Source organism: Drosophila ficusphila, unplaced genomic scaffold, assembly GCF_018152265.1.
Source record: "Drosophila ficusphila isolate 14025-0441.05 unplaced genomic scaffold, ASM1815226v1 contig_791, whole genome shotgun sequence".
NCBI lineage: Eukaryota > Metazoa > Arthropoda > Insecta > Diptera > Drosophilidae > Drosophila > Drosophila ficusphila.
Genome location: NW_025064737.1, coordinates 388,139 through 415,130, shown reverse-complemented (window position 1 = coordinate 415,130; position 26,992 = coordinate 388,139). Strand labels below are relative to the sequence as shown.

Here is a 26,992-nt window from a genome sequence, read left to right as displayed (position 1 = left end):
GTTTTAAAATGCTTTTACAATATATTTTTTAACAAAAGTTTTCGAATTAACTCTCAAATATTAAAATTGGTTAATTGATTTAATTTGGCATTATTGAAATCTTTTAAACTTTTACAACTAATATGTTTGTTTTTAAATATATTGGTGAAAAATAATATGCTAGTTTAAATTGCATCTTTTTTGGTTGTGCTTTTCCTATGAAGTTTTAATTGTTTCTTTTTTACCTAAAAACATTAAATTCAACCCTACAAATCTTTACCCAAAGCACTAAAACTAATCCTCTTGAACAAGCAATTAGTGGAATATATTTTATAAAGCAGTTTTTCCTATGTACAATTTCTATATAAGTATTTAATTAGCTGGAAATTCAAATTCCTCTACAACAAATCCTTGTTGTCATCATACAGACTCTCCCAGATTTTCAGCTTGGACCACTCGGGCAGGTCAATGACCTTCAGGTCATCACTGATGTTGAGACACTTGATGACCTCGTCGGACTTCCGAACTGGATCTATGGTCAGAGTGTCCATGCCGTTGATCTTCTCGCTATAAGGACTTCCCGTGGCTGCGAACTGAGTCCAGATCCCGACAGTTCGTTCGATGGTTCTGTACTCGCGACTTTCCTTGGGCAACCGGCGAGCCAGCAAACTTGGGAAGAGGTAAGTCAGATCGTCGGCGTGGCTGACTCCCTTGACTCCACGACCCATCCGCATAATGCGGTACGGGAAGATGATCTCTTCGGAGTCGAAATCGAATCGGTAGAAATACACCGGAGCTCCAGCGGCGTGATTATGGCGGGAATAAACCACCCTTAAAGCCGGAAACACGAAATAGTAGATCGAACAGAGCTGGAAATAAATATTTATGATGTGAAAAGCAAACTATTTTAATTCACTTACATCCATGTAGTTATCTGGAGTGCTTTCTGCTCCAGTGCGGTGTGCATCGCGAATCTTGACACTCCACGCATCCAGTTTTTCTTTGCTGGGCTGCGTGGCCAACAATTCCTTTGGAATGAACGGGGTGCCGGCGTCCACTTGTTGTACTACCTGTGGCAGCATTTTGATTTCTATTAAGAAAGAATATATATTGTACATTATACAATAATTGTTTTTAAAAACAAATTACCTGGCACCCAGAGAAGTCCCTCGTACGAAGTGTTTCCAATCATCATGGGAATGGAGTTGCTCCAAGCCGTCTTCATCATTTCCTTTGGCGCCTTTGGTATTACGCACTCGGGAGTGGAGAATGGCTCCAGAGATGGCCCAAAGGCAAACATAATCTTGTTCATGCGATCCTCCAGCGTCAGGACATGTTCCTCCACCCGAATGAGATCTTTGGCCTTCACGGTCTGCAGGAATTCCAGAACATCCTTGTCGTTATTCTCACCCTTGTAGCCAACCAGTTTGGCGATTCTATAGGGATTGTGGGTGATGTCGCCGTTGAAGGCCCAAGGACAAATGGAGCTGCCCGACTGAAGAATACCGCGGTGGAAAAGTCCTTGGGTCTGTTCGGTTATCATCATGTAGTGGGTGGAGGCACCTCCTGCACTTTCTCCGAAAACAGTAATGCAGTTGGGATCTCCACCGAAGCTGCCGCAGTTATTCTTGATCCACTTGAGGGCCAACACCTGATCCTTGAGGCCAGCATTGCCAGGAACATTCAGCTCTGGGGACTTCAGGCTCATGAATCCTGTATTCAAATGGTAACAATTAGCACAAATTCTTTTTAAATAAATATATAAAGCCTACCCAAAGCACCAAGACGATATTGTATGGTGACGAGGACCACATCTTCGTTCATGAAATAATCAGGACCATACCACTCCCGGTTGGCCTCTCCAATTATGAAGCCACCTCCATGGATCCAAACCAAAACGGGACGAGGCTTATCAGGTTTCACCTTAAATAAAGAAATAAAATAAAATTTAACCAACGATCCTCACTCAAATTTGTCTGCTAATTTTTACTTGTTAAAAAACAGAATATTTATTATATTTTGTATCTTATTCTCCACAGCTTTTGGCTGCCATATTCTTCACAAAAACATTGTGCTGAAGAATAAATATTTCGGCTAATAAAAGAATTATTATACTTTACTTTTTTGCTTGTCAACCCATTATCAGAAGTGGGAATCTTCTTTTAGATTAGACTCTAATTCTTATCTTATAAGATTATAAGGTGTTTTCGCAATTGCCTAATCTTAACCAAAGAAATTGAAAGTCATTTTCAACAAATAATTCATCATTAGTATAACAAATTTAAGCTTTTTTAAATTAATTGTTAGTCATCTACCCTTTGACCGACAGAAGGGAATTAATAAGCATGCGATCACTATTGATGTAATTTAAGAAAGGTGATGTGATCATCGGGGTAGGAACACATTTTAATATAGCTAACAAATAATAACACAGACATTCGAAAAACTTTCTTTACTTTTTTGTAATAATCAGAATCTTATTAAATTTAAGAGAGTTGAACACAATCTATGTTTATCCCGATGACTGTTGCTAGCTCTGATAGCTTTGACTTATTTTAGTTCTTACTCACATTGTTGGTGTAGACGTTCAGGTAGAGGCAGTCCTCGGAGCCCTCGACCTTATCGAAGACGAACTGCACCTGGACGGCCTTGTCCTTCGGCTGGCTGCAGTCCCTGATTCCCTCCCAGGGGGTGGGCCTCTGCGGGGCCCTGAACCTGAGCTCCCCAATGGGAGGCTGGGCGTAGGGGATACCCTCGAAGCTGAAGTAGGGCACATCGTAGAGCGAGAGCCGCTTGACTCCCCGCACTTTTCCGTACTCGGTCTCGGCGACCACGGTATCGTTGGTCGACTGGCGGTACTGCTGGACCTTATGCTCGATGGTTCTGCAATCGCACGACGGAACGCACAATTAGCATAACAATATTGGGATCGACTAGCACGCGGATAATTTGATATTTTTGTCACAAAGTCAATTATTTTAATTCATTCTCAAAGCCACATGCCAGTGGGCAGACTGCATGCATTGCATTGCATTAAATTTAAATTGTTTTGCTGCTGCTCATCACATCCCAACCTATCATACAGCCCATCCCAACTCATCGCAATCCATTTCTGAGAACACTTTAAATAATGTTCTCTCAAATAAAGATGTTCAAAAATCAAATTTACTAAAAATGTTTCCCTTAATCTTAACCACTTTGTCTAACTTAATAGGGAATGAAATAAGATTGATGGGTTCAGATGTAAGCTGCACCCTGAAAGTAAATTTAAATATATATAAGTGATCTCAGCCAGCTGAAATGCTTCAGGAAAGGTATAACACGAATGGGGTTCACACTTCGAACCTTTTAAGAGTCCATTTATAATATGAGACAAAGAGGTAGTTTCGGGAAATCAGAGTAAAAAACTCTATAAGTCAGTTTACCAATGTATATATAAGGTACCACTATACAATTAGCATATATTTTTTTTCAAGTGCAGCTTTAGTTGGAAATTCAGCCTGGACACCAGGTTTAGGTGGCTCAGTCGACTGTGTGGTCCACCTGCTAACCAGGCACGTCTGTCAGTGATAAATTAACACAGTCCGTTGCTGCCAGGGTTTCTGATGACCAGTGGAGCAGCACTCGAAATTTAAAGCACAGGGCTGCCCCTAAATCATTTAAGGCTCAGATAGCCAGATAGCCCCTTGCCGTTAATGAACATCATAATGTGGTCATAATCTTGTGAACACACAATAGGTATGGGCAATTATTCTGTCTTATCAGCATCTGTCAGTTTGTTATCACAGGCTAAGCTTTAATGTGGTCTTTATTATTTTATTTCACATTAAAAATAGATGTTTTTAATCAGCAAAGTCCCAAGCAATGTCCATCTTCAGGTTTGTTGACGTTTAACAGCACAGTTTTATTTCAAATAAATAGCTGGGCATCAATTTATTTGTTTGTGTATGCTATACAAAATATTAACACGGAAGATAATGAGCAAAATTACTGATAATTATTCTGAGCGCTATACAAACTTTTAATTACATTACATTAAGGCAGCAAAATAAAATCACACCTATTTAGCTGTCAACGTGATAACATTTTAATTTCCCAATTATACCCAATACATTTGAAGTCAAATGCCGTAATACGAGTAGAAACTGAATCTTTTTTTTAACGATTGGCTCATTATCAAGGTTAAGGCGTGATAAGAACCGGAGGGTTGTATAAATTACTTAAAAGTTAAATAATAATCACTGAAACGAGCCGATGTCAATATTTAATTAATGTTATCATCTATTGACAAGCTACTCGTATTTATAAATTGAGGGTGCAGCACTCATTATAGATTTTATTGCTGTTCACTTCTGAGGGAAATGTGCATTCAGTTTCTGTTTACATAAATCTCCATGTTCAACAACGTTCAAATCAATTTGCTTACAACTACCGAACTTCTGTATCTAATAAATTATAAGCCTCCAAATTAAGGGTGCGTGAGGCAATAAATAAACGATATCGGTAACGTTGTACTGATTAAGCCATAAATACAAATTTATGAATTAAATCCATTAATGGTTACAAGTGACAGTTTTATTACCTCAACAAAAACTTTTTCAAATAAGAGAAGAATATGTGAAAAGTTTTGCAGGCAGCGTTTTTGATGATCTTAAATAATTTGCGACATTAACATAATGTTTTGGTCATAAAACGCGTAATTCAAAAAAATTTAATGGAACAAATAATGAACATAAAATTCAGTTGGTGATTTCGCAATATTGATAAATAGAAATTTATTTGCCGATATTCATCACGATTGCGTAATTCGATCAATCTAATCTCTCGCCTGCAAAACTGACTCAATTAAAAAGTAAAATTTAATAATAACTGTCATCCACAGAATTACTCATGCCGAACAGTGAGGTACATAAATTACTAATAAAAAAAGGCAAAAAAGAGCTGAACAAACAAAAAGGCCGAAACACGAACCGCTACACTTGACAAAGCTTGCCACAACAAAAGCACCCGCCACAACAATAATCGAAAGTACAAAAGGAATATATCCAGCATTAATAAGCAATAATTAAATAAAAATTCGCGGCATTAAGGTCGACGTCGAAACTTACTTGAGGCGCCAGCGCAGGCGCTCCACAAAGCCGAGGTTCTTGTTCATATCGAATAGACTGGTTAGCCAGACTCAAACCGATCGATTTACTATATACTGATATGCCCACGAGCTGCGTACTGTATCGCGCCAGTGCCGAACCGAAACTGAAATTAAAAACACACTTTTTCACATCGAATTCCAGCTGCGGAGCGTCCGGCGCAAACAAGCCAACAAATAGGCGAAAAAAAGTGAAAAATTATAGAAAAAAAATATACTACAATAACACAAATATCAGAATACAAATTACTCAAAAAGAAGAGCGTAGAGAGCAGCGTTAGGGAGAGAATAAAATATACAAAAAGAATACGAATTTGTATTTCAAGTGCGGAGTCGAGATAAACAGCCACAGTAACTGATATAGCAAAACCGATCATCGAGCGTGGGTCGTCGGGAGAAAACTTGGCGAATGCATAATTAAACAACACTGTCAAAAATTTAATTCTACAGTCTTATGAAAACAAATAATATATAATCATGTAACCAAAATCCAGGGTTAGTATCTTAGAGATACCAAAGATGAATTTAAACAAACTATCTCACTCTTGTATCTTTCTGCTCCACAATCATCAAGGTTCCAAGCACCAAATCAAGGGGAAAAAGGGGGGCAGCCGCCCACTGAGTGGGTCAACAACATTTTGATCGTGCCGGTAAAACTACTAGTATAAACAAACAAATTGATGCGATTTGTTTTTGTTTACATGGTAGACGAGCTTTCAACTGGAGTGGGGCGTTGCCGCAAAGCTTTCGACTAGCTTTAATAAACAAAAGCTGAACAGTGGGCACAATACTCGTTTTGATAGCGAAATTTTATATTGTTTTTTAGTTTGCTCCATTTGAAGTTATCCGAAATAGAAAAGGTTTTCGACGTCAAAACCAAAACAAATAAATAAAACCATATTACTTAAACTGATCATTTCCCCTTTCATTAGTAAGTATGGGGTCTTGCTTGAATCAAAAAGGATTCTTATATTTTACTACCAAAATATACAATAAAAGAACCAAAATTAATAAACTTATAAGAAATACCATTTACTATATACTATAAATATTGTAGTAAAATAAACTTTTGAATCTTCCAAAATTTATTAACTACTTCGAGTTAGTATATAGCCGATTCCAAACCTCCAGACCGTCCTTTTCGATTTGCGTTACGCACTCCACCTCCTGTCCAATATTCAATACCTTAAAAGGGGTCTTTGGAGAGACGGGTAGCCACTGATCCGGACCCGTCTCCGGACAATTGGGATCGCCGGTTCTGGCAAAGGTCGTCAGTATGCCTACCATGCGCTGAATAGTCAGATACTCCGGGGAATCCAAAGGCTGCTTCTCCTGCGCCTGTTTGTGGAAAATGTAGCCCAAGTCGTCTGCATGACAGACGCCGCGTTTGATGTCATCGCCGCATAGCTGGTTCCGCATCAGGTTTGACTTGGGCGAATCGAAGTCGAACCGGTATTGATAGGTGGGCGCCTGGGCGTGGGATAATCGGGAGAGCACCACCTTATGGATTCCGTGCCAGAATAGCTTGTAGCTGAAGAGCTGAAGGTTGAAAAAATATTGTGAAATTAATTGGTCATCATATATGGTATACAACATACAAGAAAGCAAAACAGTTTGGTTTGTTTAAAAAAGTATAAATCTTTCATTCTAGAAGACAACACAGTTAGCCCTACTTCTATTAGTATAGTAAAGCAGACACCACCGATTCATTTAAGTATATAATTTAAAAATTGGCCTAACCATCAGTCAGTCTGGCTATTCCTACGCAAACTAGTCTGTGGGTTTTCAAAATATTTCTCTGAAACATTATCAAAAGGCTTATAGATATTGCAGTTATACGAGTATGCGATAGTTTAAGTTAAAAAAAAATCAAAAAAAATTTAAAAAGCATTTACTAATAATTGTTTTAAAAAATCGAACAACCAACAAAACATATTGTTACCATATATCGAATAGATTTTTATTAAAACTTCTAAGGTATGTAACCCTCAGTCTCAGCTTGCTAAAGTTGTTTTACTATTGTCTCTTGCACTATATTAAAATTATCTTAAACTAAATTTATCTGAAAACCTCATTTAAAATTATGTGTAAATAAGAATTTAGGTCTTACATTTTCTTTGGAATAACTCACGTCTAGAATCTGTGTGATATTGCTCTTGGTGATGCCGCGTGGTCCATAGTGATGCTTCACCAGGGATTCGGCGGCGATGTCCCGCTCCTCGGCAGCCATCGAGTGGTACAGATCGTGGGGCAGGACCATCGCTGGTTCCTGCTTGAGCAGCTCCAGCATGTAACCGTTGTCGACCTGGCAGAAGGGGTAGAACACCAGACCCTCGAAGGAAGTGCCGCCCAAGAGAAGGGGCACCTTTCCGGACCACGCCTGCTTCATCAACTGCTGAAAGGGGGCTTGAATGAGGCCTCCGACCACGGGAACAAAGGGGTTGAGGAACCCGAAGCAACGATCTCGAGCTGAGATGAAATCGTGACCTAGCAGTTTTTCCGCCGTCACGTTGCGCAGGAACTCCAGGATTAAAGGCTCTTCCGCGGGTCCTTGATATCCTGCAGCAAAAGCGAGGCGGCAGAACAAGCAATTCCTTTCGGGGGAATCCACCCAGGGACTTAGCATTGACCCAGACATCATGATCGCCTTGTGGAAGAGATCCTTGGCCTGCGGCAGGCACATCATGAAGTGAACCGAAGCAGCACCAGCACTCTCGCCAAAAATCGTTATGTTCTGCGGATCTCCGTTGAAGTTCCGGATGTGCTGCGAAACCCACTGAAGAGCCAATAATTGATCTTCGAGTCCAGCATTACCCGGTACTTTTGACTCATCACTCGGCATGCTAAGGAATCCAAGTGAGCAGAGGCGATAGTTGAACAGCACATACACCACATCCTTGGTCATCAAGTAATCCGGGCCGTACTTCGATCTCGTAGCTCCACCCGTGCGGAATCCCCCGCCGTAGATATAAACCATAACTGGCAAGGGTGGCTTCGATTCGTCAAACTAGGGAAGTCATTTAATACAGTTGTAAAGATGTAATAGACGTAAAGATCTAAAAAAATAAGAAACAGTTATGTAGAACGGGAAAATATATTTCAAAACTATCGATCGAGTTCTATTACTTTTTTATAAATATTCTTATAATAAAAATGTAAGAATTACTATTTAAAAACATGAACTAATTTTGATTGACAATTTTTAAACAAGAACGCTTCTTCCAGAAGCGTTAAAACTTAAAACTTTTTTTGTGAGCCACAACTGTGTTAACTATCTTTATTATTCCATTCTATTTATTTAAATAATGATACCAACAATAAACGTTTTTGATAAGCCTAAGACCCCCTATCCAGTTGACTTTGTTTTGAGTTTGATACTACATTGAAGCTGCTTATCTCGCTGAGGTTTGGTGTCTATTTTCCCGCAGTCAACGTATTGCTCTACTCGCGATCAGAGATGTCGCTCAACTAGTAAGAGAAGTTTTCTGGGCAAAAACCCATACGTATACGAAATAATATATTTTTTGTAGTAGTGAAATTTCCCCGGTGGTGCAGACTACACATGGAAAGGTTCAGGGAACACTCCTAAAGGGTCTTTATGATGAACAGTTCTACGCATTCGATGGCATTCCATATGCAGCTTCTCCGCTTGGAAGTTTGCGCTTCAAGGAACCGCAGGATCTGAAGCCTTGGAATGGAACTCGGGATTGTTCCAAACCCCTCAACAAGTGTCTACAACTGGCCTCCCTAACGAACAAGGTTGAGGGTTCTGAGGACTGCTTGTTCCTTAATATGTCTGTAAAAAAGGTGAGTTTGAATCTTTGACAAAGCGAAATCTACGTTCCTGTACATTCTTCAAAACAAAACATCGTAAAATAGCTGCACAGCAAGCAGCCCTTGCCCATGATGGTCTTTATCCATGGAGGTCTGTTTAATCGCGGTGATCCCTCGAGAAGAGCCTGGGCTCCTGATTATCTGATGCACGAGGATGTCATCCACGTGAGCATTGGCCACCGTTTGGGTGCTTTGGGTGAGTGCCTTAATTGAAAAGAAAGCGACTCTGACTATAACAGGAATTCCGAATTTGTAAACAATAATAATGTTTTGAGTTATTATTAAAAGCGTAAGCATGTAGGCCACATGTTTGAACATTGGGCAGAGTGTTTCTTGAAGATGTGAAAATTAATATGCTTAAGGTTTTTAAGTTTTGTAATACGTTATTTCTAGGATTCCTGAGCTTTGCTGATCCGTCTTTAGAAATTCCTGGAAATGCTGGTCTGAAGGACATAATCTTGGCCCTCAAATGGATCAAGGCGAATGCAGCCAACTTCAATGGAGACCCGAACAGAATAACTATCTTTGGTCACAGTTCCGGGAGCATGTTGGTTCACTCGCTGTTGGCCAGTCCTCAAACAGAAGGGCTTTTCCACAAGGCCATCCTCATGGCAGGATTTTCGATGGAGATAAATCGCCTGCCTCACTTAGAATTCCGTCTGGCCAAACAGTTGGGTTACGAGGGTGAAAATGTGGATCTTCAGGTTTTTGAGTTCCTATCGAAGGCAGATCCAAACTTGCTCGTCGCTGCGGATGTTCTCACCCCTGAAGAGAAGGGTCAAGGTCATAGCCTGTCGTTCAGACCCAGTATAGAGAGCTATGTAACTCCGAATGCTGTTCTCCTGGCAGAACCGAAGCAACTGCAGCGCAACACTTGGAGCAATCGCATTCCCATCATTGTAGGTGCGAACAGTGAAGAGGGATTAGGTAGCATTACCGATCTTAAAACCAATCCCAGGGTAATGCAGGAGTTTCGGGATTATCCGGAGCGTGTGCTGCCCAATTTCCTTAAGCACTGTTGCGATTCGGAACAAAAGCGTGAGTTGGGTTTGCATCTTCTGAAATACTTTTGTGGAGCTCATGGGGAAGAACTAAGCTTGGAGCACTTTAATGCACTAGCAGAAGTCTTCACCCACAATACTTTCCTTGAGCTAGACCGATTTATCCAAGCCAGATTGGCTTATGCCCAGGCACCGACATATTTTTACCGGTTCAACTTTGACTCGCCCGACTTCAACTTCTACAGGATTCGATATTTTGGATTGGAGCAGCGTGGAGTAACACATGTGGATGAACTTGGCTATATTTATGTTCTCCCTGCTACGTTTAAACTGGACAAGTCACGACCGGAGTTCACTACGATTTTGCGGTTTGTGTCAATGTTTGTACACTTTGCCGCCACATCGGATCCAAATTCTCCGCTTACTAAGCCCCTTGTGAATTGGAAGCCTGTCAATCAATCCGAAACTCGCATGGTTCTCAACATTAGCGAAGAACTAAAGTTTATTCCACTGCCAGAGATGGCTAAGCTTAAATTCTACGATCGGTTGTTTAAACTGGCTGGTGTGACAATCTTTTAGTCATCTTCACTGACACCATTAGCCTTATTTAGACAGAAATAAATCACAACTCATGGTATAAAAAAATAAATAGAATAAAAATGTTGAATGCTTTTTATCAGATCAAAGTTAAAGACGCTATGGTAGTTTAATAACACCGTGCACTAAAAATCCCTTATAAATATTCAAAAAGCGTGAACATTACTGACAAAATTGTAAAATAAAAGTTTTCTGCATGTAATTTTTTTAAACCTTCTTCTGTAAGTATCTGCTGATATCTACCCATTTGCACCCATGTTTTTTTTTTACGTAACTAGATTACTTACGTGTTTGGTGTACACGTTCAGGTACAGGCAATCCTCGCTGCCGATGACTCTTCCCGTCTGCCTGTCCACCTGGAGTGGAATCGGCTTCTCTTGCCGGGCATCCAGCTCTGATTTCCAGGGATCCGCTGGACAAGAGGCCACGAATCGGAGTTTCCCCAGCGGAGGTTTGGCGAAGGGAATCCCCTCGAAACTGTAGAACGCGTCACCATAGATCCCGCACTGCTGACGACCTTTGACCTTTCCCACCGACAGCTCAACTACCTTGGAGTCAGTTTCACCTCCTCGTGCGGAGGTAGAACGCCTTATGCTGTTCAGAAGTCGAAGAGCTTTGATTCCACATCTACAACTTGGCTGGTGGAGTTTCCACATGTCATACTCCAATTCAGAGTTTTGAGCTAGGATGAACGGCAGACTCGATCCGGGCTTTAAGGAGTGCCCGGGTCCCCCTAAATTATCGAAAGTAGTGGGGCAAATGAAACATAGTGGATTGCCAACTCAGTGGAACAACAATATATAATTCCACAACACAAATTTTGAACATCAACACCATATTAATTTTAAACTGATTTCAACTTAGTGGGCTTCGATGGGCAGATCGTCCTGCTCGCAGTCGCGGCAACGACATCCTTTGCGGTGCTCCTCCTCCAGGAGATCAAGGAGCTGCTCATTATTGCAGACCTCATATAGCACAGTTCCCTCCTTGGACTCCCGAGCTTTATTTGGCATCTCAGTGGGATATTCCTTTTCGGTACTCATCTTGTTTTCGTCCTGAGATTCGGGTACTTTCTCCATCTGCTGCTTGCACTTATAGAATTTCCCAATCTGGGCATCAACTATCGGCTTGTACATTTCATATAGCTTTGGTAGAGTAAACATTAACACAAACGCTGGAAAAAACATTTTCGAACAGGAATAGTGCATTAGATGGAAGTTTGTGAAAAACGTTTGCTTATTTAACCAGAAAATATCTTAAGCTTTAACTATCTCAAAATTCGATTACAATTCTTAATTTAATTAATTTTTGCCGAATTGTTCTAATAAAATTTTGGTAAAAGATTTTCAAGGGGTCTGGTTCAGCTATGGGATTCTTTTCGGAAACTATATGATATTATGCATAAAATAAGAATTTATTCGGTGTATTATCAAAGAATTGTTGAGAACAGATAAAATAAAAATATAGCAGTTTATTCATACTCAACACTTACCAAAAAGCAGCAACGTCAATCCGTTGAAACAATCGCCCAGTAAATTGATTCCACAAAGCATAGCTAAAAACTTTAAGGTATCTTCCCACTTCTCCACAAGACACAGTCTCAGTAAACGGTTTAAAATCCAGTTAAGATGAATAACTGCCATTCCTGCCAGTCGCATAGCCTCCTCCCGAGGAATATCGATATTTACCTGAGGATACAGACGTGAGATATGATCCTTGCTGACATCCCTCTTCCAGGACCACAAGAACTGCATAATAAGGCGGTGACCAATGGCCGCCAAAACTACAGTGATCCCTGCCATGCTGACGACACTGATCACCGAGTGGGCAATAACATCGAGCAAGAGGATCAAAACACTCGTAAATACAATTAAAGTCGATCGCCAGTTGCGCCACAATAAAAGGTCCTTTAGGTCCTTGAACAACTGGCTGGATTCTTCATCGTTCTTTGAGTTCTCAGAATTCATATTTTCAAAATTCGGATCTTCACGTACGGATTCAGGTTCTTTGCTGAGAGTGAATTATGTTTTAAATTGTGAGTTATGTTTCAAAGGCAAATCGGATAAACGTAACTTAAAAAATGTTTAAGCTCGAAATTCGAGTTGGTTAGGATAAATGTAAGTGTAAGAACCAATAATATTTTCGCTTTCTTCTACAAATACAATACATTTATTTTTCCATTATTTTAGAAAATACTTTAAGGAATTACACATGAAGGCAGGGATATTTTCTTTACATTTATGTAGTTCCTACTCGGTTTTTAATTTGTCTAACTTACGAATCTTTAGAACGTTGTACAAAGGTAAGGACCGTCCATAATATAATGCAGGATTCTAAAAACATTTTTACGCTTTGACAATTTATAAATAGCAAATGCTTAAATGGCAAGTCCTTCTAAGGCTGCTTTATAACAGATTTACCCTCACTTTTAAATTTTTAGAATAAATATAAAAAATCTACATTTTTAGGAACGAATCACAACTGAATCGATAAGCAGACACAGTAGTAGTCGCAAACATGTTGTAAACTGAAACTTAAAAGTGCTCAAAACAGTGGGATGTAAAAATATAGTTTTCTTCTTCTTTAAATGATTTATAGAGCATTTGATTTCCATTCCATACAAGGGTCTATATCGTGTCGCAATTAACTGCAGATTCCACGTCGGTCCATAGTGTACACACAATGAAATTACCAATAATAATAATGTTTAATTTTGGTTTTTAAGAACACCTTTACACTTGTTTATTAATATATAAATGAATAGCCTTTGTAGTCTAAAGACCAAACGGCTATGCAATTTCTCCACACATATAATACACACTGGTCTATAACAAAAATTCTTTATTGGAGTCACGGACTTTTAAAGAATATCAATACATGCCAAATACCGATATGGGAAAAGTATCACCATCACCTTTTGGGAACATTAGCAAACTTAAATCAATTGCTCTGTCTTGTAGATGCTATCCCAAATTTTGAGTTTTTCGTACTCGGGCAAATCTACAATCGTGACATCGTTACTAATATTTAGAACTGGTTTGGGATTTTCCTTCCTTGATGGTTTCCAGTCCACATGGCCAATTTCCGGGCAATTGGGATTGGATGTTGCTGCGAATGCCGTCCAGATGCCAACCATCCTCTCGATGGTCCGATATTCCGCAGATGACTTTTCCAGTTTCCAAGCTTCAGCGCTCCGGAACAAGTAGCACAAGTCATCGGCGTGGGCCACGCCGGTCTTTATGTGGCCCCTACAGAATTTGGCCCTATAGAAGTTGAAGTTCGGAGAGTCAAAGTCGAAGCGGTAGAAGTAGGTCGGTGCCTTCGCGTAGGCAAGCCTTGCGTTCAAAGTTCGATGGAAGCAGTGCCAGAAAGACTTGTAGGAATAAAACTGGAGAGGAAAAGGTATAGATTCAATTAATAAATTTATAATTATTACTAATTAATTGTTATGGTTAATTGAGAGGTGTAGAATGAAGTCAAGGGCTTAATTATATTTGGAAAAGGATCTCCTTCATGTATTTACTTACATCTAGCATATTCATTAAGCGCTTCGAACTGGGTGGCGAATCTCCGAAGTAGGCTTCGATCAGACGCTGGCTGTACTCCGCATTTTCCTCCTCGGTGCTGATGTCCCGCACTTCCCGGGGCAGAATTCTTGAGGGATCCTGACTTAGGGTGTCCAAGGCCTTAAGATTGGCAGCTACTGCTGGGAACATAAAGAGACCTTCGAACGAAGTGCCCCCCAACATGATGGGCAAGTCATTGGACCACGCATCACGGGCCATTTCCACGGGAGACTTGGGCACTACACAGTCCTCACCCACATAGGGCTCCACTGTAGGTCCAAAGGCAAACATCAGACCATTCCGTCGGTGCTCGGGAGTTATCAAGTCGTGGCTCACTAAATCTCTAGCGGGAACTCCTTGAAGGTGATGCAGCACCTTGGCGTCATTGTTCTCGCCCGTAAAACCATTCTGCTGGGCTAGACGGAAAGCAAAGTCCTCACATAAATCATTCGGGAAGTCTTTGTGCGCAGTTCCAGACATGAGAATAGCCTTGTGGAACAGTCCTTTGGTCTGATCTGTGCACATCATAAAGTGGGTGGACCGACTGCCGGCACTCTCTCCGAAAACCGTAATATTGTTAGCATCCCCGTTGAAATTGGAAATGTACTTCTTGACCCACTTAAGTGCCAGAACCTGATCCTTGAGGCCTGCATTTCCGGGAACATTCAGGCTGGGATCCTTGAGCGAAAGAAATCCTGGAAGTAAACAGCAACAAGGAATAATTAAATAAGTAGTTTCTGAAGCTAAACTTAATAGCCACCAAATACTAAGTATGAAATCACTACATGTTCTTAGAATTTATTTAAATTTGAAGATTTTGTAATAAAATTGAAACCTTATTTTTGCACTTATTTGCAAAAAGAAAATGTTGTTAGAACATCTTTAGTCATTAAATGTTTTCCGAGTCTACCCTTCTTGGCTTTTTTTAATCATTTAAAATACAAAGCGACAAGAAAAGGGGCTATAAGTCAACAAATTTTGTCAAGCCGAGATAAAATTCTCGACTATTAAATGATATTTAATCATTTAACAGTGAACTCAATCATGTGAGACCCCAGCGGCCCGCAGATTAGATTAGGAAATCAAATTCCTGACGACTCACCTAAACAGTCCACTCGGTAGTTCAGCGTCACCAAAATCACTTCTTTGGACATGAAATAGTCTGGCCCGTAGACTTCTCGGGTGGCCTCGCCAACGGTGAAGGCCCCGCCATAAATGTAGACCAATACGGGCAAGGGTTTGTCACTTTTTAGCTGCAAAAAAAAACAATCAGTTATTAGAAAAGAAAACACAAGCAATCAATACTTTTGTCAAATGTAAAGAAATGGTCGAAATTCATCCACAATTGTAAAAAATACGTTCTGTATTCGTTCATTTAAAAATGAAGGCTAATTATACCCGCTACTCGGATAGTAAAAGGGTATACTGCACCACTCTTTACGTTTAAACTTCGAAATTCGGCAAACTATAATAACTAAAATATTGAAATTGAACGTGTAGATTTAAATAACGAAAGTTTGGCGCACCTACGTCTAGATCTTTAAAAAGTTGTGGCGTCTATTTCAAATGCTTTATTTGAGAAACAAGTATCTGATAATCGAGGCAATCGACAAAAGCATTTTCTCTTGTTTTCATTTAAGCTGAAAAGCCGTATGATATAACTACTAACCTGTTTGGAGTACACATTAAGATAAAGACAGTCTTCGGAGCCCTCTGTGACTCGAGAAAATATATCCCGCTGGATTGGTTTCTCCGCAAAGTGACTGCAGTCCAATACTCCGCTCCATGGATCTGCAGGCACTGGGGCCTTGAATCTTAATTCTCCCACTGGTGGCTTTGCGAAGGGAATCTTCTCAAAGCTAAAATAGCTGTCTTCGTAGAGACTCAGTCGCTTAACGCCCTTAATTTTACCCAGGGGCAAGGAAAGCTCGCAAGTCTCCAGACTGAAATAAACAAGTACAATTAAAATATCTCGGGATTCATAATTAATTTACCTCACATCTCAGACATCGTTTTAGTGGTCCGTTCACAGCCCGTGTCTTCTGCGGAATGAATTAGAATAGTGAACTTGCTAAGCCAAAGCAATGCAAAAAGTTCAAGCACCTACAGCAGTGTCTGAAAAAACATGTATTGTGACTGAGCTTTTTCCGCCTATCTGGTAAAATGCACTTATTTGAAAGTCACCTATCTATAAATCAACAAGATATATGTATGTTTTTTTTTTTTTTTTTTTTTTTTATTCCTTTATAACTCCTCCTGGGAGCATAGGGCCTCGACTAGATTCCTCCATCTTACTCTATTTCGGGCTGTCTGTTTCGCTGTGGCCCATGTGATGTTGTATTGGGACAACTCTTGAAGGGCGGTTCGTCTCCATGTTGCTTTAGGCCTGCCTACACGCCTGCTTCCCTGTGGGTTCCACTCTAGCGCCATTCTAACTATGCTATCCTGGTCCTTTCGCAGTGCGTGGCCTATCCATCTCCATTTTTTCTTCTTGATTTGGAGTCTTATTGCTGTTTCACCCGTCATATTCCAGAGGTCTATGTTGGAGATTCTGTTTGGCCAGAAAATCCCGCATATTATTCTGAGACATTTGTTGGTGAAAGCCTGCAATTGTTGGATAATTGTCTTTGTTGTGAGCCACGTCTCGCTTCCGTATAGTAGGACGGATTTTACGCATGAGTTGAAGATCCGTATCTTTGTTTTTCTTCTTATTTGGCGGCTTCTCCATATGCGGTAGAGTCTCCCGAAGGCAGACCTGGCTTTGGCTAGCCTGCTCGTCACATCTTCTGTCACGCCACCGTTGCTGGAAATTACGGTGCCAAGGTATGGGAAACTCTCGACGTATTCTATTGGGTTTCCATCTATGATGATATTTCCTTGGCTGGCGTTATTGAGGCGCATCGCTTTTGTCTTCGCCGTGTTAATTTGTAGACCCACACGGCTGGCTAGGTTCACGAGGTCATCAACTTTGGATTGAGTATCGCTTAGTTTGTGTGTTATTAGGGCGATGACTTTGTGCGGTACTCCTTTCCTAGCAAGCGCTCCCCATATTGCTGCTCTATTTATCGAATCGAACGCCTTCTTGAAGTCAATGATATATGATGTATTTGCCCGAAAACACAAATGTTCAATAAGAATAACAAATGGGTTTATGCTTGTCAGCATGAATGTTATTATTCCCAACATATAAAATTGACCTTAGTCTTACAGAAACAAGCATCTGTAATTTTTATCTGTATCTGTATTTTCAATCTGCATCTGTATTTAATATATGTAATTTATGATCTTAAAAAAATAACTGCTATAAATGAGTAATTGATTTTGATAAAAAAAAATATGAATTCAATATATTAAACTTCGTTTCCTTCTCTTCATCTCTAATACATTTTGAATTATTATGACATCTAGGCAAAACCTTTTAAAATAAAGGCACGCCAGCCATTTCTATCACTTTAGAAACGCACGTTCGCTCAGACGCATAGTCTCCTCCCGGAATATCGATGTTCATATAAAGATAAAATGGCCTTGTCCAGTTAAAAAGTTTCCTTCTATACGACACCAGGGATTTTGCCCTCCACGCTCACATCAACCGCAGTACTTTATTGGGTTCATTGTGCAAATTGTTCATACTTAACTTTGAAAAACTACTAGTTGTGGTTAAAATATTTTATTTTATTAGTTTTTAGGAACATCTTGTAATATTTATGACTTTTCTTAACTAGTAGCCTTTGTATTTTTGGGTCAACATTTACATTTTGCAGTGAAGTTATCTATGTTTAAAATTTTACAAAATGACTTCTAACTGGATAAATAAATATTGATGCCGTTTTTCCCGCTTTTGCCAAAAAGCTAGAGCACTTAGATCAATTGTTCTGGTTTGTAGATGCTATCCCAAATTTGAAGTTTTTCGTACTCGGGTAAATCCACAATCTTGACATCGTTACTAATATTAAGTACTGGTTTGGGATCTTCCTTCGTTGATGATTTCCAGTTTAAATGTCCGATTTCCGGGCAGTTGGGATTGGAGGTAGCTGCGAATGCCGTCCAGATGCCAACCATTCTCTCGATAGTCCGATATTCCGCAGATGACTTTTCCAATTTCCAGGATTGCGCATTCCGGAACAAGTAGCTAAGGTCATCGGCATGGGCCACCCCAGTCTTTATATTATCCCCACAGAATTTGGTCCGATAGAAGTTGAAGTTCGGAGAGTCAAAGTCGAAGCGGTAGAAGTAGGTCGGTGCCTTCGCGTAGGCAAGTCTTGCGTTCAAAGTGCGATTGAAGCCGTGCCAGAAAACCTTGTATGAATAAAACTGGGAAAGGAGAACCTCTAATTAGATAATGTTATATTTAGCCGTAGGTCATATAACCTTGCAGTTAGAACTGAAGCCTATAAAACGCCTAGATTCATTAAAAAGTCTTGTTAAAAGAATAATTTTACTGTTATTCGGACCCTGAAGAACAGCAATAAGATTACTCTGCAATTTTTCATTAGTCTCCTATTTTTTTATGGCATCTATCTGATATATCAAGATAAAATAAAACGTAGTTATAATCTTGTTTCCATTAATTTTATAAGGATGTATCGTTCTTTCCTATAGCTGTATATCATATATATCATATATAAAACCATATGCCATAAATCATGCTTGTACGATAAAAAACAAAATATAAAAAAAAATTCCGTTATTTTCTCTATCTTTCAATGATATTGTCGTCCGATCCGGGCAATAACTAATCAACTTTTGCAAAACTATATTAAAAATTTGGGTACAAAGTGTGTAGGCAAAGTATAAAAGCACTCCTTTTCGGATGAAGAAATGATTTTCAGTTAATTTGCTGACCTTAATAAATAAATCTTATAAAATTTAATTTAAAAAAAAATATAAAAAAGGTCTAAGCTGTTATCAAGCAAGAATAATTTAAGGATTTCATTTCAGTTGGACAGGGACTTCTAAAATATACTCACATCAAGAATATTCATGAAGCGCTCCGAACTGGGTGGCGAATCTCCGAAGTAGGCTTTGAGAAGACGCTGGCTGTACTCCGCATTTTCCTCCTTGGTGCTAATGTCCCTTACATCACGGGGCAAAAGCCTTGAGGGATCCTGACTTAGGGTGTCCAATGCCTTCAGATTGGCAGACACAGCCGGGTACATGAAGAGACCCTCGAACGAAGTGCCACCCAGCATCATGGGCAAATTATTAGACCACGCATCGCGGGCCATTTCCACCGGAGACTTCGGCACCACACAATCCTCACCCACGTACGATTCCACGGTGGGTCCGAAGGCAAAGAGCAACCCGTTCCTTCGGTGCTCGGGAGTTATCAAGTCGTGGGCCACTAGATCTCTTGCGGGTACTCCTCGAAGGTGCTCCAGCACCTTGGCGTCATTGTTCTCGCCAGTGAAGCCAAGCTGCTGAGCCAGACGGAAAGCAAAGTCTTCGGCCGGGTTATTGGACCAGTAATTATGCAGTGTTCCTGACATGGGAATAGCCTTGTGGAACAGTCCTTTGGTCTGCTCCGTGCTCATCATGAAGTGGGTGGAAGAACCGCCTGCACTCTCCCCGAAAATGGTAATGTTGTTCTCATCCCCGTTGAAATTGGAAATGTACTTCTTGACCCACTTAAGAGCCAAAACTTGATCCTTGAGGCCGGCATTTCCGGGAACCTTCAGGCTGGGATCCTTGAGCGAAAGAAATCCTGGAAGTTAACAGTAACAAGGAAACATTAAAAAGCTACTTCTTCGCATTTCAAGGAATGAACTATATCCTCCTTAAATTAATTTTAATTTGAAGACCATCAACAGATCAATAAAAGTATTTTCAAACTTTTATATTATATTAATATCATACTTTTCGTAATTATTAAACATTATTCAGTTTTTCGACTTTATTGTTTTTAATTCTTCTTTAAACATAGGTATTTTTTAAAATGAATAATCAAAAAAAGTTGTATAAAATAATCAAATTGATCTTTGAGCACCTCACTGAATGCAGTGCACTTTGCACATTTTATCGAATTAGCTTCTGACAACAACATGATTCTTCAAAATATAAATGTGAACCCAAATCAGATAAGATCAAAAAAATCGCTTGACAATGCGGATAAGATAAGCACAGACAATTCCTAACGACTCACCTAAACAGTCCACCCGATAGTTCAGCGTCACCAGGACCACATCCTTGGTCATGAAATAGTCTGGTCCGTAGATTTCCCGGGTGGCCTCGCCGATGGTGAAGGCCCCTCCATAGATATAGACCAACACGGGCAAAGGCTTGTCACTCTTTAGCTGCAAAAACAAATTAGCAATCAGCTACTAAAAGCGATAAGGCAAACAATAATTTGTTTTGTGATTTGTACAAAAATATAAAGGGCTAAGTTCACAAGTTAAGCAACTTTACGTGTACATGGATTAATTCATTTACGATGATTTCTTTGCCTTATATCGTTTATGCGATGTGAGTAGATAATGAAGATGTTTTTAAAGCAGAATGCAATCTCGAAACAACTGTATTAAACATTTAAAGTTTGCTGTGTTTATTTTCTTGAATACGTTTCCTAGCTTTAAGATATTATCACTTACCTGCTTGGAGTACACGTTAAGATACAAACAATCCTCGGTGCCCTCTATGATTCGGGTCAATAAATTCCGCTGGATTGGTTTCTCCGCAAAGTGACTGCAGTCCAATACTCCGCTCCATGTATCTGCTGGCACTGGGGCCTTGAATCTCAATTCTCCCACTGGTGGCTTTGCGAAGGGAATCTTCTCAAAGCTAAAATAGTTGTCTTCGTAGAGACTCAGTCGCTTAACGCCCTTAATTTTACCCAGAGGCAAGGTAAGTTCACTGGTTTCCAAACTACGATAACCAAGATCAGTTAAATACACTTTCGGCTTCTAATTAATCAAACTCACATCTCTGACATCGTTTTAGTCGTCCGGTTGCGGCCCGTGTCGTCTGCGGAATGAATTAAATATAATGAATTTGAAAAGCCAAAGCCAAAGCAACACAAAAAGTTCAAACCTCACAGAAGTGGCTGAAAAAACATGTGTGGTGGTCGAGCTTTTTCAACTATCAGGTGTTATTGGTGGCGACACCTTATCAATTAATCGTTTGAATTGTCAAAGGTTTGTTTGCAAAGACAAAAAATATTTGTATTTGCCGCAAATACAAATGTTAAATAAAATCAATAAATAGGCGTTAGGCGATAAACTTAAATCTTTTATGAAAAATTATGCTTACAGTTGATTATTCCCAGATTTAAAAAAAAAGATTTGCTTTGCAAATAAGAGCATTTCTTATTTTTTAAGATTAATGATTAGTGAATGGGATTAGATTAAAAATTTATTTTACACAATACATATGCTTTTTTTTATTTATTATATAAAACCTTTTAAAATAAAGGCACTCCAGCCGTTTCGTAAAGCCGGTCGAAGAACTTAAGCTTCGGCATCTCTGGCTGGGGAATAAACTTTAGTTCCTCGCTGATGTTGAGAACCATTCTTTTTCCAAACCGAGTGACCGGCTTCCACTCCACCAGAGGTTTAGTGAGAGGAGCATTGGGATCCGAGGAGGCGGCAAACTGCACGAACATGGCCACCATTCTGCAGATGGCGGCGAACTCTGGTCGAGATTGCTCCAACTTAAAGGTCGCTGGAAGCACGAAAATGTATCCCAACTCGTCCACATGGCCGACTCCTCGAAGTTCTTTCCCCATAAATCGAATCCGGTAAAAGTTGAAGTCCGGCGAGTCGAAATCGAAGCGGTAGAGATAAGTGGGTGCCTGGGCGTACTTCAATCTGGATTGAATGATCCGGTCCATCGAGTGCACCATGCTGTGGGTGAAAAGGTCCTCTAATGCGGGTTGGTGACCTTCAGTCAACTCAAGGCCACGAGCCTGGCAGAAGTGGTGGATCAGTGACTGACCCAAAAGACGTCGCTGGCCGGGATCACAGCGATTCCTCAAAGTCCAAGGCAACGCGATCTCCGGGTTTTGCTGGAACCCCTTTAGCCATTTTGGGTTCATCTTCATGGCGTTGATAGGACTTATTCCCTCGCCACTATTGGCTCCCAAGATGATGGGGATGCGGTTGCTCCAAGAAGTTTGCTGGAGGTCAATGGGTTCCGCTTGGAGAACAGCATTGGGCGTGGCATACCTCTCTATGATTGGTCTGAAGGCCATAAAATGACCTAGTTTCTTCTCCGCTGGAGTGAAGAAGTCCGCGGAGACCAGCAAATGTGGATCTACCCTTGAGAGAAACTCGAAAACCTCTCTATCCACATTTTCCCCTTCGTATCCCAAGTGTTTGGCCAGGCGGAATTCTATTTGGGGCAGACTATTGAGCTCCATTGAGTATCCTGCCATGAGGATGGCCTTGTGGAAAAGGCCTTCTGTTTGAGGAGTGGCTAACAGCAGTTGAACAGTCATGCTGCCAGAACTGTGACCGAAGATAGTAATTCTGTTCGGGTCTCCATTGAAGTTGGCTGCATTCGCCTTGATCCATTTGAGGGCCAGGATGATGTCCTTTAGACCAGCATTCCCAGGAATCAAGCGTCGGATCCTTAAAACTGAGAAAGCCTGGAACATTATATAAGTTTTGTATTTGCTTCACATGAAGACTGTTTTAATTTTCGTTTATTTCCACTTACCCAAGGGACCTAACCGGTGGCCTATACTTATGTACACAACGTTTTCCTTCATGAAATAGTCAGGACCCCATGCTCGTCTTGAGGAATCACCGCCCTTGAAACCCCCTCCATGGATATAGACCATTACAGGCTTAGCCTCACCAGTTAGCTAGTAAAAATAAAGTCAAGCTTGTGAAATATAATATTGCTTAATAGATGGATTGCATAACTCACATTTTTAACTGATATATTCAAGTAAAGGCAATCCTCCGATCCCTCAACCAACTTGGTTAGGGAGCTCACTTGCAGGCACCTGCTTAACGGCTTTGAGCAGTCTCTAATTCCACGCCAGGGCTTCAGATCGTGTGGCTCCTTAAAGCGCAAAGTTCCCAGCGGTGGAACAGCATATGGAATGCCATCAAAAGCGTAGAATTGTTCGTCGTACAGCGATTTAAGCAAAGTTCCTTGCACTTTTCCATGCGTCGTCTGCACGATCGGCGACGTTTCGTTGCTAAAATATTTACATAATAAATATAAAAAAATTCGTGCCTTTTGGGAATAACCCTCTTACTGTTCGCCCGTCATCTCCGAACAGCAGCAGTTTTCGGCGAGTACTACTTGGCTTTTTCCGAAATTAGCCGTAAAGACCACCATCGATAGCCATGGCTTATCAGCCTAAATATACTCTGATCGTTTTCGTATCTCTCGAGCAATGGTAAATTTGCTCCAACAACGCGTCAAAAATAAAAGTATTAAGAAGGCTATCTTGAAGGGCTTTTATAAGAATATCGGGAATAAACATTATACATTGAACGAGATTGTGGAAAGCTTAAAAAACAGAACTCTTATTAAAAACAATGTTATTGCGGACGAAATATTTTTATTTAACCAAATACTTTTCTTTACATTGTGGTATAAGTTTTTTTTAAGAATAAAATGGTTTTTGTAAATTTGTTTCTTTGGACGGTAAAATCCATAAAAATCCTTATTTTCTAACTATAAAATTATAATACACTACGAATTTGCATAATTGATTTTGAATAATCTTGACTAGTCGCTAGATTGGCAGACACTTTCCCAGACCCTCAGTTTCTGGAGCTCCGGCAGTTCTATCAGCCTGATGTTTTCCGAGATGTTGAGACACTCCAAGGCGGATTTGCTGTTTAGGGGCTTCCATTCCTTGGCCCGAGGAAGCTGGTCCGTGATAAGCTTGCAGTTCGGATTGGAGGTTCTGACAAAGCTCGTCACCATGTCGATCATTCGCTCGATGGTCAGGAACTCGGGCGTGTGCTTGTCCAGCTTCCAGGAGAAGTCCCCGTACCACAAATACGAGTGATCGTCGACGTGGGCCACGCCACGCAACTTGTCGCCGCAGTACTTCAATCGCTGGTGATTGAAGGTCGGCGAATCGAAATCGAAGCGGTACAAGTAGGTGGGCGCCTTGGAGTGACTAATACGAGACTTCAGCGTTTTCAAGATGGGATGCCAGAACACCTTGTAGCTGGCGTACTAAGAAAAGAAAATAATCATTTGAATGTTATAAGATAGGCTATAAGCTGATATAAGTATTTTGTCATAAGTTAAGACATAAGAATCAGGAAATTAATTCATTTTTCTAATATTATTATTTTGTATTGAGACCAGCAAAATTATTTAAAGTAGACATTCTAATAATTTATAGGTCGAACCATCTAACACAAAGGGGCGTAAATTAATTTTAGACCAGTGATTTGGTAAAAGAATATGGAATTTTTGTGGAACAGTTTTGTTAACAATTTTAGTACCAAAACCTCACCTCGCAATAGGCCTTTAAGGAATCCGGCGACATGGACGAGGGGTCGCTTCCGCCGAAGTGGGTCTCCTGGAGTCGCTGGCCGAGATGGCGAGCCAGTGCCTGCGGAAGACTTCGCTTCACATCCAAGGGCAGCATGTGCTCCGGCTCGTTCTTGAGGCTGGTCAGCAGATACGGAGCCATCTGCACGCGGGCGTACATCAGGAGTCCCTCGAAGGAGGTGCCGCTCATCAGCACCGGGATCCGGTTGCCCCAGGCCTTGTCCAGCAGCTCCTGCGGGTGCTTGGGCAGCACACAGTGCTCCGTCTTGTACGGCTCCACCATGGGTCCGAACTGGAAGACGCAGTCGTCCAGGTGCTCCGCCTCGCTGAGGAGGTACGGCCGAACGAGCCTCTCCCCCGGCAAACTCTGCAAATAGTCCAACACCATGGCGTCGGTCGCGTGCGCGGCGCTCTCCAATCCCAGAGTGGCGGCCAGTCGGTGGGGCAGGTTCCTGATGGGGCAGAGGGCCCAGGAGCAGAGCACGTTGCCCGACTGCAGGATGGCCTTCTGGAAGAGACCCTCCGCCTTGGGGTTCAGCATCAAGTAGTGAACGGAGGCAGCTCCGGCACTCTCCCCAAAGGCGGTGATGTTATTTGGATCTGCATTGAAGCTCGCCGCGTTCTCCTTGATCCACTGCATCGCCAGAAGCTGATCCTTCAAGCCAGCGTTCCCGGGAACTCCGACAGCGGGATCACTCAAGCTCAGGAAGCCCAGGGGACCCACGCGGTAGGACACCGTTACCACGACCACATCCCGCATCATAAAGTAGTCGGGACTATGCAGTTCCTTGGTGGGATCGCCTTTCTCGAAGCCGCCTCCAAAAAAGTACACAATCAGCGGCAGGGGACTCGCAGAGTTGAGCTAAAAACAAACAAAGGTATGAGGGTAATGTTTTTAAATTTGTATAGCCTTTGATATAAGGGTAAACCTTAACAAATTAATTATATAAGTTTATAATATATGATGTATCCTCTATATCATTCACTGCTTAGATCGAAGCATCAGTTTTTAGGTATTAAACGAGATCAACTATTGGCAAATACTCTTAAAACCATTTTCAAAATGCACTTCGCGCTCTAATGGGGTTTTAACGTTTTGTTGCCTTACAATGTCTCTAGCTAGGCGTTAGTAACCCAGAACTAAGCTCTGTAATACATTCTTATCTAAAGAAAAAGGTTCTATATCTGAAGCAATAACGCGGCCACAACTTTGCACGTTGATAAACAGGTTAACGTGACTCAGCTTATAAAATAATCACATACAGGTAAACTTATCTAAATAAACAAACTTTCCGTAGGTAAGTCCCTCAGTAGGTGAGAATATAGGAAACATTTTGTTAGTACCGTCTTAATCTTAATTCGGGTTATTAAAAGTAAGTGCCAGGTGTATATAAAATATATGATTGGAAATCTTTTTTCTTAGAATTCGAATTATTCTAGTCGTGCCTGAACTATTGTACTCGAATCCAACGATAATAAAAAACTAAGGTAGTACCTCTTTGGCGAAGACATTCAGGTACAGGCAGTCCTCGACGCCCTCCAGCTGCTTGGTGTAGTGGTTGAACTGGAGGGGCTTCTCCCCTTTTTTGGTGCAGTCCAGTGGTTGAGTCCAGGGCTCCACGGGCAGTGGTGCCATGAAGCGGAGCGGACCCACCGGCGGTTGTGCATACGGAATCCGCTCGAAGCTGACGTACTCGTGGCCATAGACACCTGTACACAGTTTTCCGCGCACTGGACCACTGGTCGTGTTCACCTGCAGACTGGAAGGTCCGGGAAATGTAAATTCACGGCGGAATATCCACGGATTTTCGACCTCACCTCTTCATGTTCAGCGCTTCAATGCGAGTTGCTCACTTTGCTCTTTTTATCTTGCACCGGAAAAGCATTTATGACTCTTTTTATCGCCCGCAAGCAAAATAAAAAACGAAAACAACTGATTTTCAGAGACAGCTGATTTTCAGTTTGCTTTTGTAGCTTTTTCGATTCTCTGTGTGCGTTAAAGTTTAAGGTTAATGCCATTGTAGTTGTTTATGAACTGTTGGTGTTATAATCAGCTGAGCAAGCGATCACTAGAAAAAAGCTTTTGAAGCTTTAACAGTTATCTGTTAACAGTAACAGTCGCAGCCACAAAAATTCAAATAAATGGTACACCAACCAAAATGTAGACATATCTTTAAGACGTAGATGTATAATATTAAACTACCGAGAAAACATAAGTTCATTTTTTCTTGTTGGTTTAAGTGATCTACAAAACGGTTAAAAAAATTTTTTCTTAACAGTTCACGGACACCAATAAAAGTAATTTGTATTAATATTTTAGCACTTGTTATTCGTAAGAGAAGCTAGAGGTTATGGAAGATTAATGATTGATTAACATCATAGATCTAGATCTGCCAATCTACCAGTAC

The 26,992-nt window shown here is 40.8% G+C and overlaps 7 protein-coding genes across 8 annotated transcripts; 1 reads left to right on the top strand and 6 right to left on the bottom strand.

The window, feature by feature from the left end:
* Positions 1–282: 282 nt before the first annotated feature.
* On the bottom strand, positions 283–5,232 carry LOC108096118 (esterase B1). The gene is made up of 6 exons (XM_017197493.2): positions 5,088–5,232; positions 2,550–2,862; positions 1,752–1,902; positions 1,129–1,692; positions 900–1,069; positions 283–848 (listed from the first exon to the last, which is right to left on the bottom strand). Exons 1-6 carry the CDS (start codon positions 5,132–5,134, stop codon positions 378–380), a joined length of 1,716 nt encoding a protein of 571 aa, XP_017052982.1. The 5' UTR covers positions 5,135–5,232; the 3' UTR covers positions 283–377.
* Positions 5,233–6,136: 904 nt separating this feature from the next.
* On the bottom strand, positions 6,137–11,314 carry LOC108096120 (esterase B1). The gene is made up of 3 exons (XM_017197496.1): positions 10,845–11,314; positions 7,257–8,132; positions 6,137–6,664 (listed from the first exon to the last, which is right to left on the bottom strand). Exons 1-3 carry the CDS (start codon positions 11,211–11,213, stop codon positions 6,218–6,220), a joined length of 1,692 nt encoding a protein of 563 aa, XP_017052985.1. The 5' UTR covers positions 11,214–11,314; the 3' UTR covers positions 6,137–6,217.
* LOC108096121 (esterase B1-like) lies at positions 8,527–10,759 on the top strand. Its single transcript, XM_017197497.1, has 4 exons — positions 8,527–8,596; positions 8,656–8,932; positions 9,005–9,155; positions 9,353–10,759. The coding sequence occupies exons 1-4, from the start codon at positions 8,583–8,585 to the stop codon at positions 10,537–10,539; spliced, it is 1,629 nt and encodes a 542-aa protein (XP_017052986.1). The 5' UTR covers positions 8,527–8,582; the 3' UTR covers positions 10,540–10,759.
* A 17-nt stretch (positions 11,315–11,331) lies between the features above and the next one.
* Positions 11,332–12,967, bottom strand: LOC108096124 (reticulon-1-A). Its single transcript, XM_017197501.2, has 3 exons — positions 12,836–12,967; positions 12,050–12,567; positions 11,332–11,731 (listed from the first exon to the last, which is right to left on the bottom strand). Exons 1-3 carry the CDS (start codon positions 12,898–12,900, stop codon positions 11,418–11,420), a joined length of 897 nt encoding a protein of 298 aa, XP_017052990.1. The 5' UTR covers positions 12,901–12,967; the 3' UTR covers positions 11,332–11,417.
* A 416-nt stretch (positions 12,968–13,383) lies between these two features.
* On the bottom strand, positions 13,384–16,162 carry LOC108096122 (esterase B1-like). Of its 2 annotated transcripts, XM_017197498.1 has the most exons (5): positions 16,123–16,162; positions 15,793–16,066; positions 15,226–15,376; positions 14,085–14,818; positions 13,384–13,945 (listed from the first exon to the last, which is right to left on the bottom strand). In XM_017197498.1, exons 1-5 carry the CDS (start codon positions 16,131–16,133, stop codon positions 13,493–13,495), a joined length of 1,623 nt encoding a protein of 540 aa, XP_017052987.1. In that variant the 5' UTR covers positions 16,134–16,162; the 3' UTR covers positions 13,384–13,492. The 2 variants fall into 2 exon arrangements, with proteins under 2 accessions (XP_017052987.1, XP_017052988.1); XM_017197499.2 differs by lacking the exons at positions 15,793–16,066; positions 16,123–16,162 and adding an exon at positions 15,429–15,585.
* Positions 16,163–17,774: 1,612 nt separating this feature from the next.
* LOC108096106 lies at positions 17,775–26,576 on the bottom strand. Its single transcript, XM_017197482.2, has 12 exons — positions 26,403–26,576; positions 26,080–26,344; positions 24,547–25,446; positions 23,803–24,260; positions 22,986–23,262; positions 22,773–22,920; positions 21,532–22,691; positions 21,038–21,117; positions 20,708–20,981; positions 20,263–20,413; positions 19,091–19,824; positions 17,775–18,434 (listed from the first exon to the last, which is right to left on the bottom strand). The coding sequence occupies exons 1-12, from the start codon at positions 26,408–26,410 to the stop codon at positions 17,982–17,984; spliced, it is 4,908 nt and encodes a 1,635-aa protein (XP_017052971.1). The 5' UTR covers positions 26,411–26,576; the 3' UTR covers positions 17,775–17,981.
* LOC108096130 (esterase B1) lies at positions 21,517–23,345 on the bottom strand. The gene is given in 5 exon segments (XM_017197507.1): positions 21,517–22,672; positions 22,674–22,701; positions 22,773–22,920; positions 22,986–23,262; positions 23,323–23,345. Coding segments are annotated over 5 exon segments (1,623 nt in total). The 5' UTR covers positions 23,337–23,345.
* Positions 26,577–26,992: the final 416 nt, after the last annotated feature.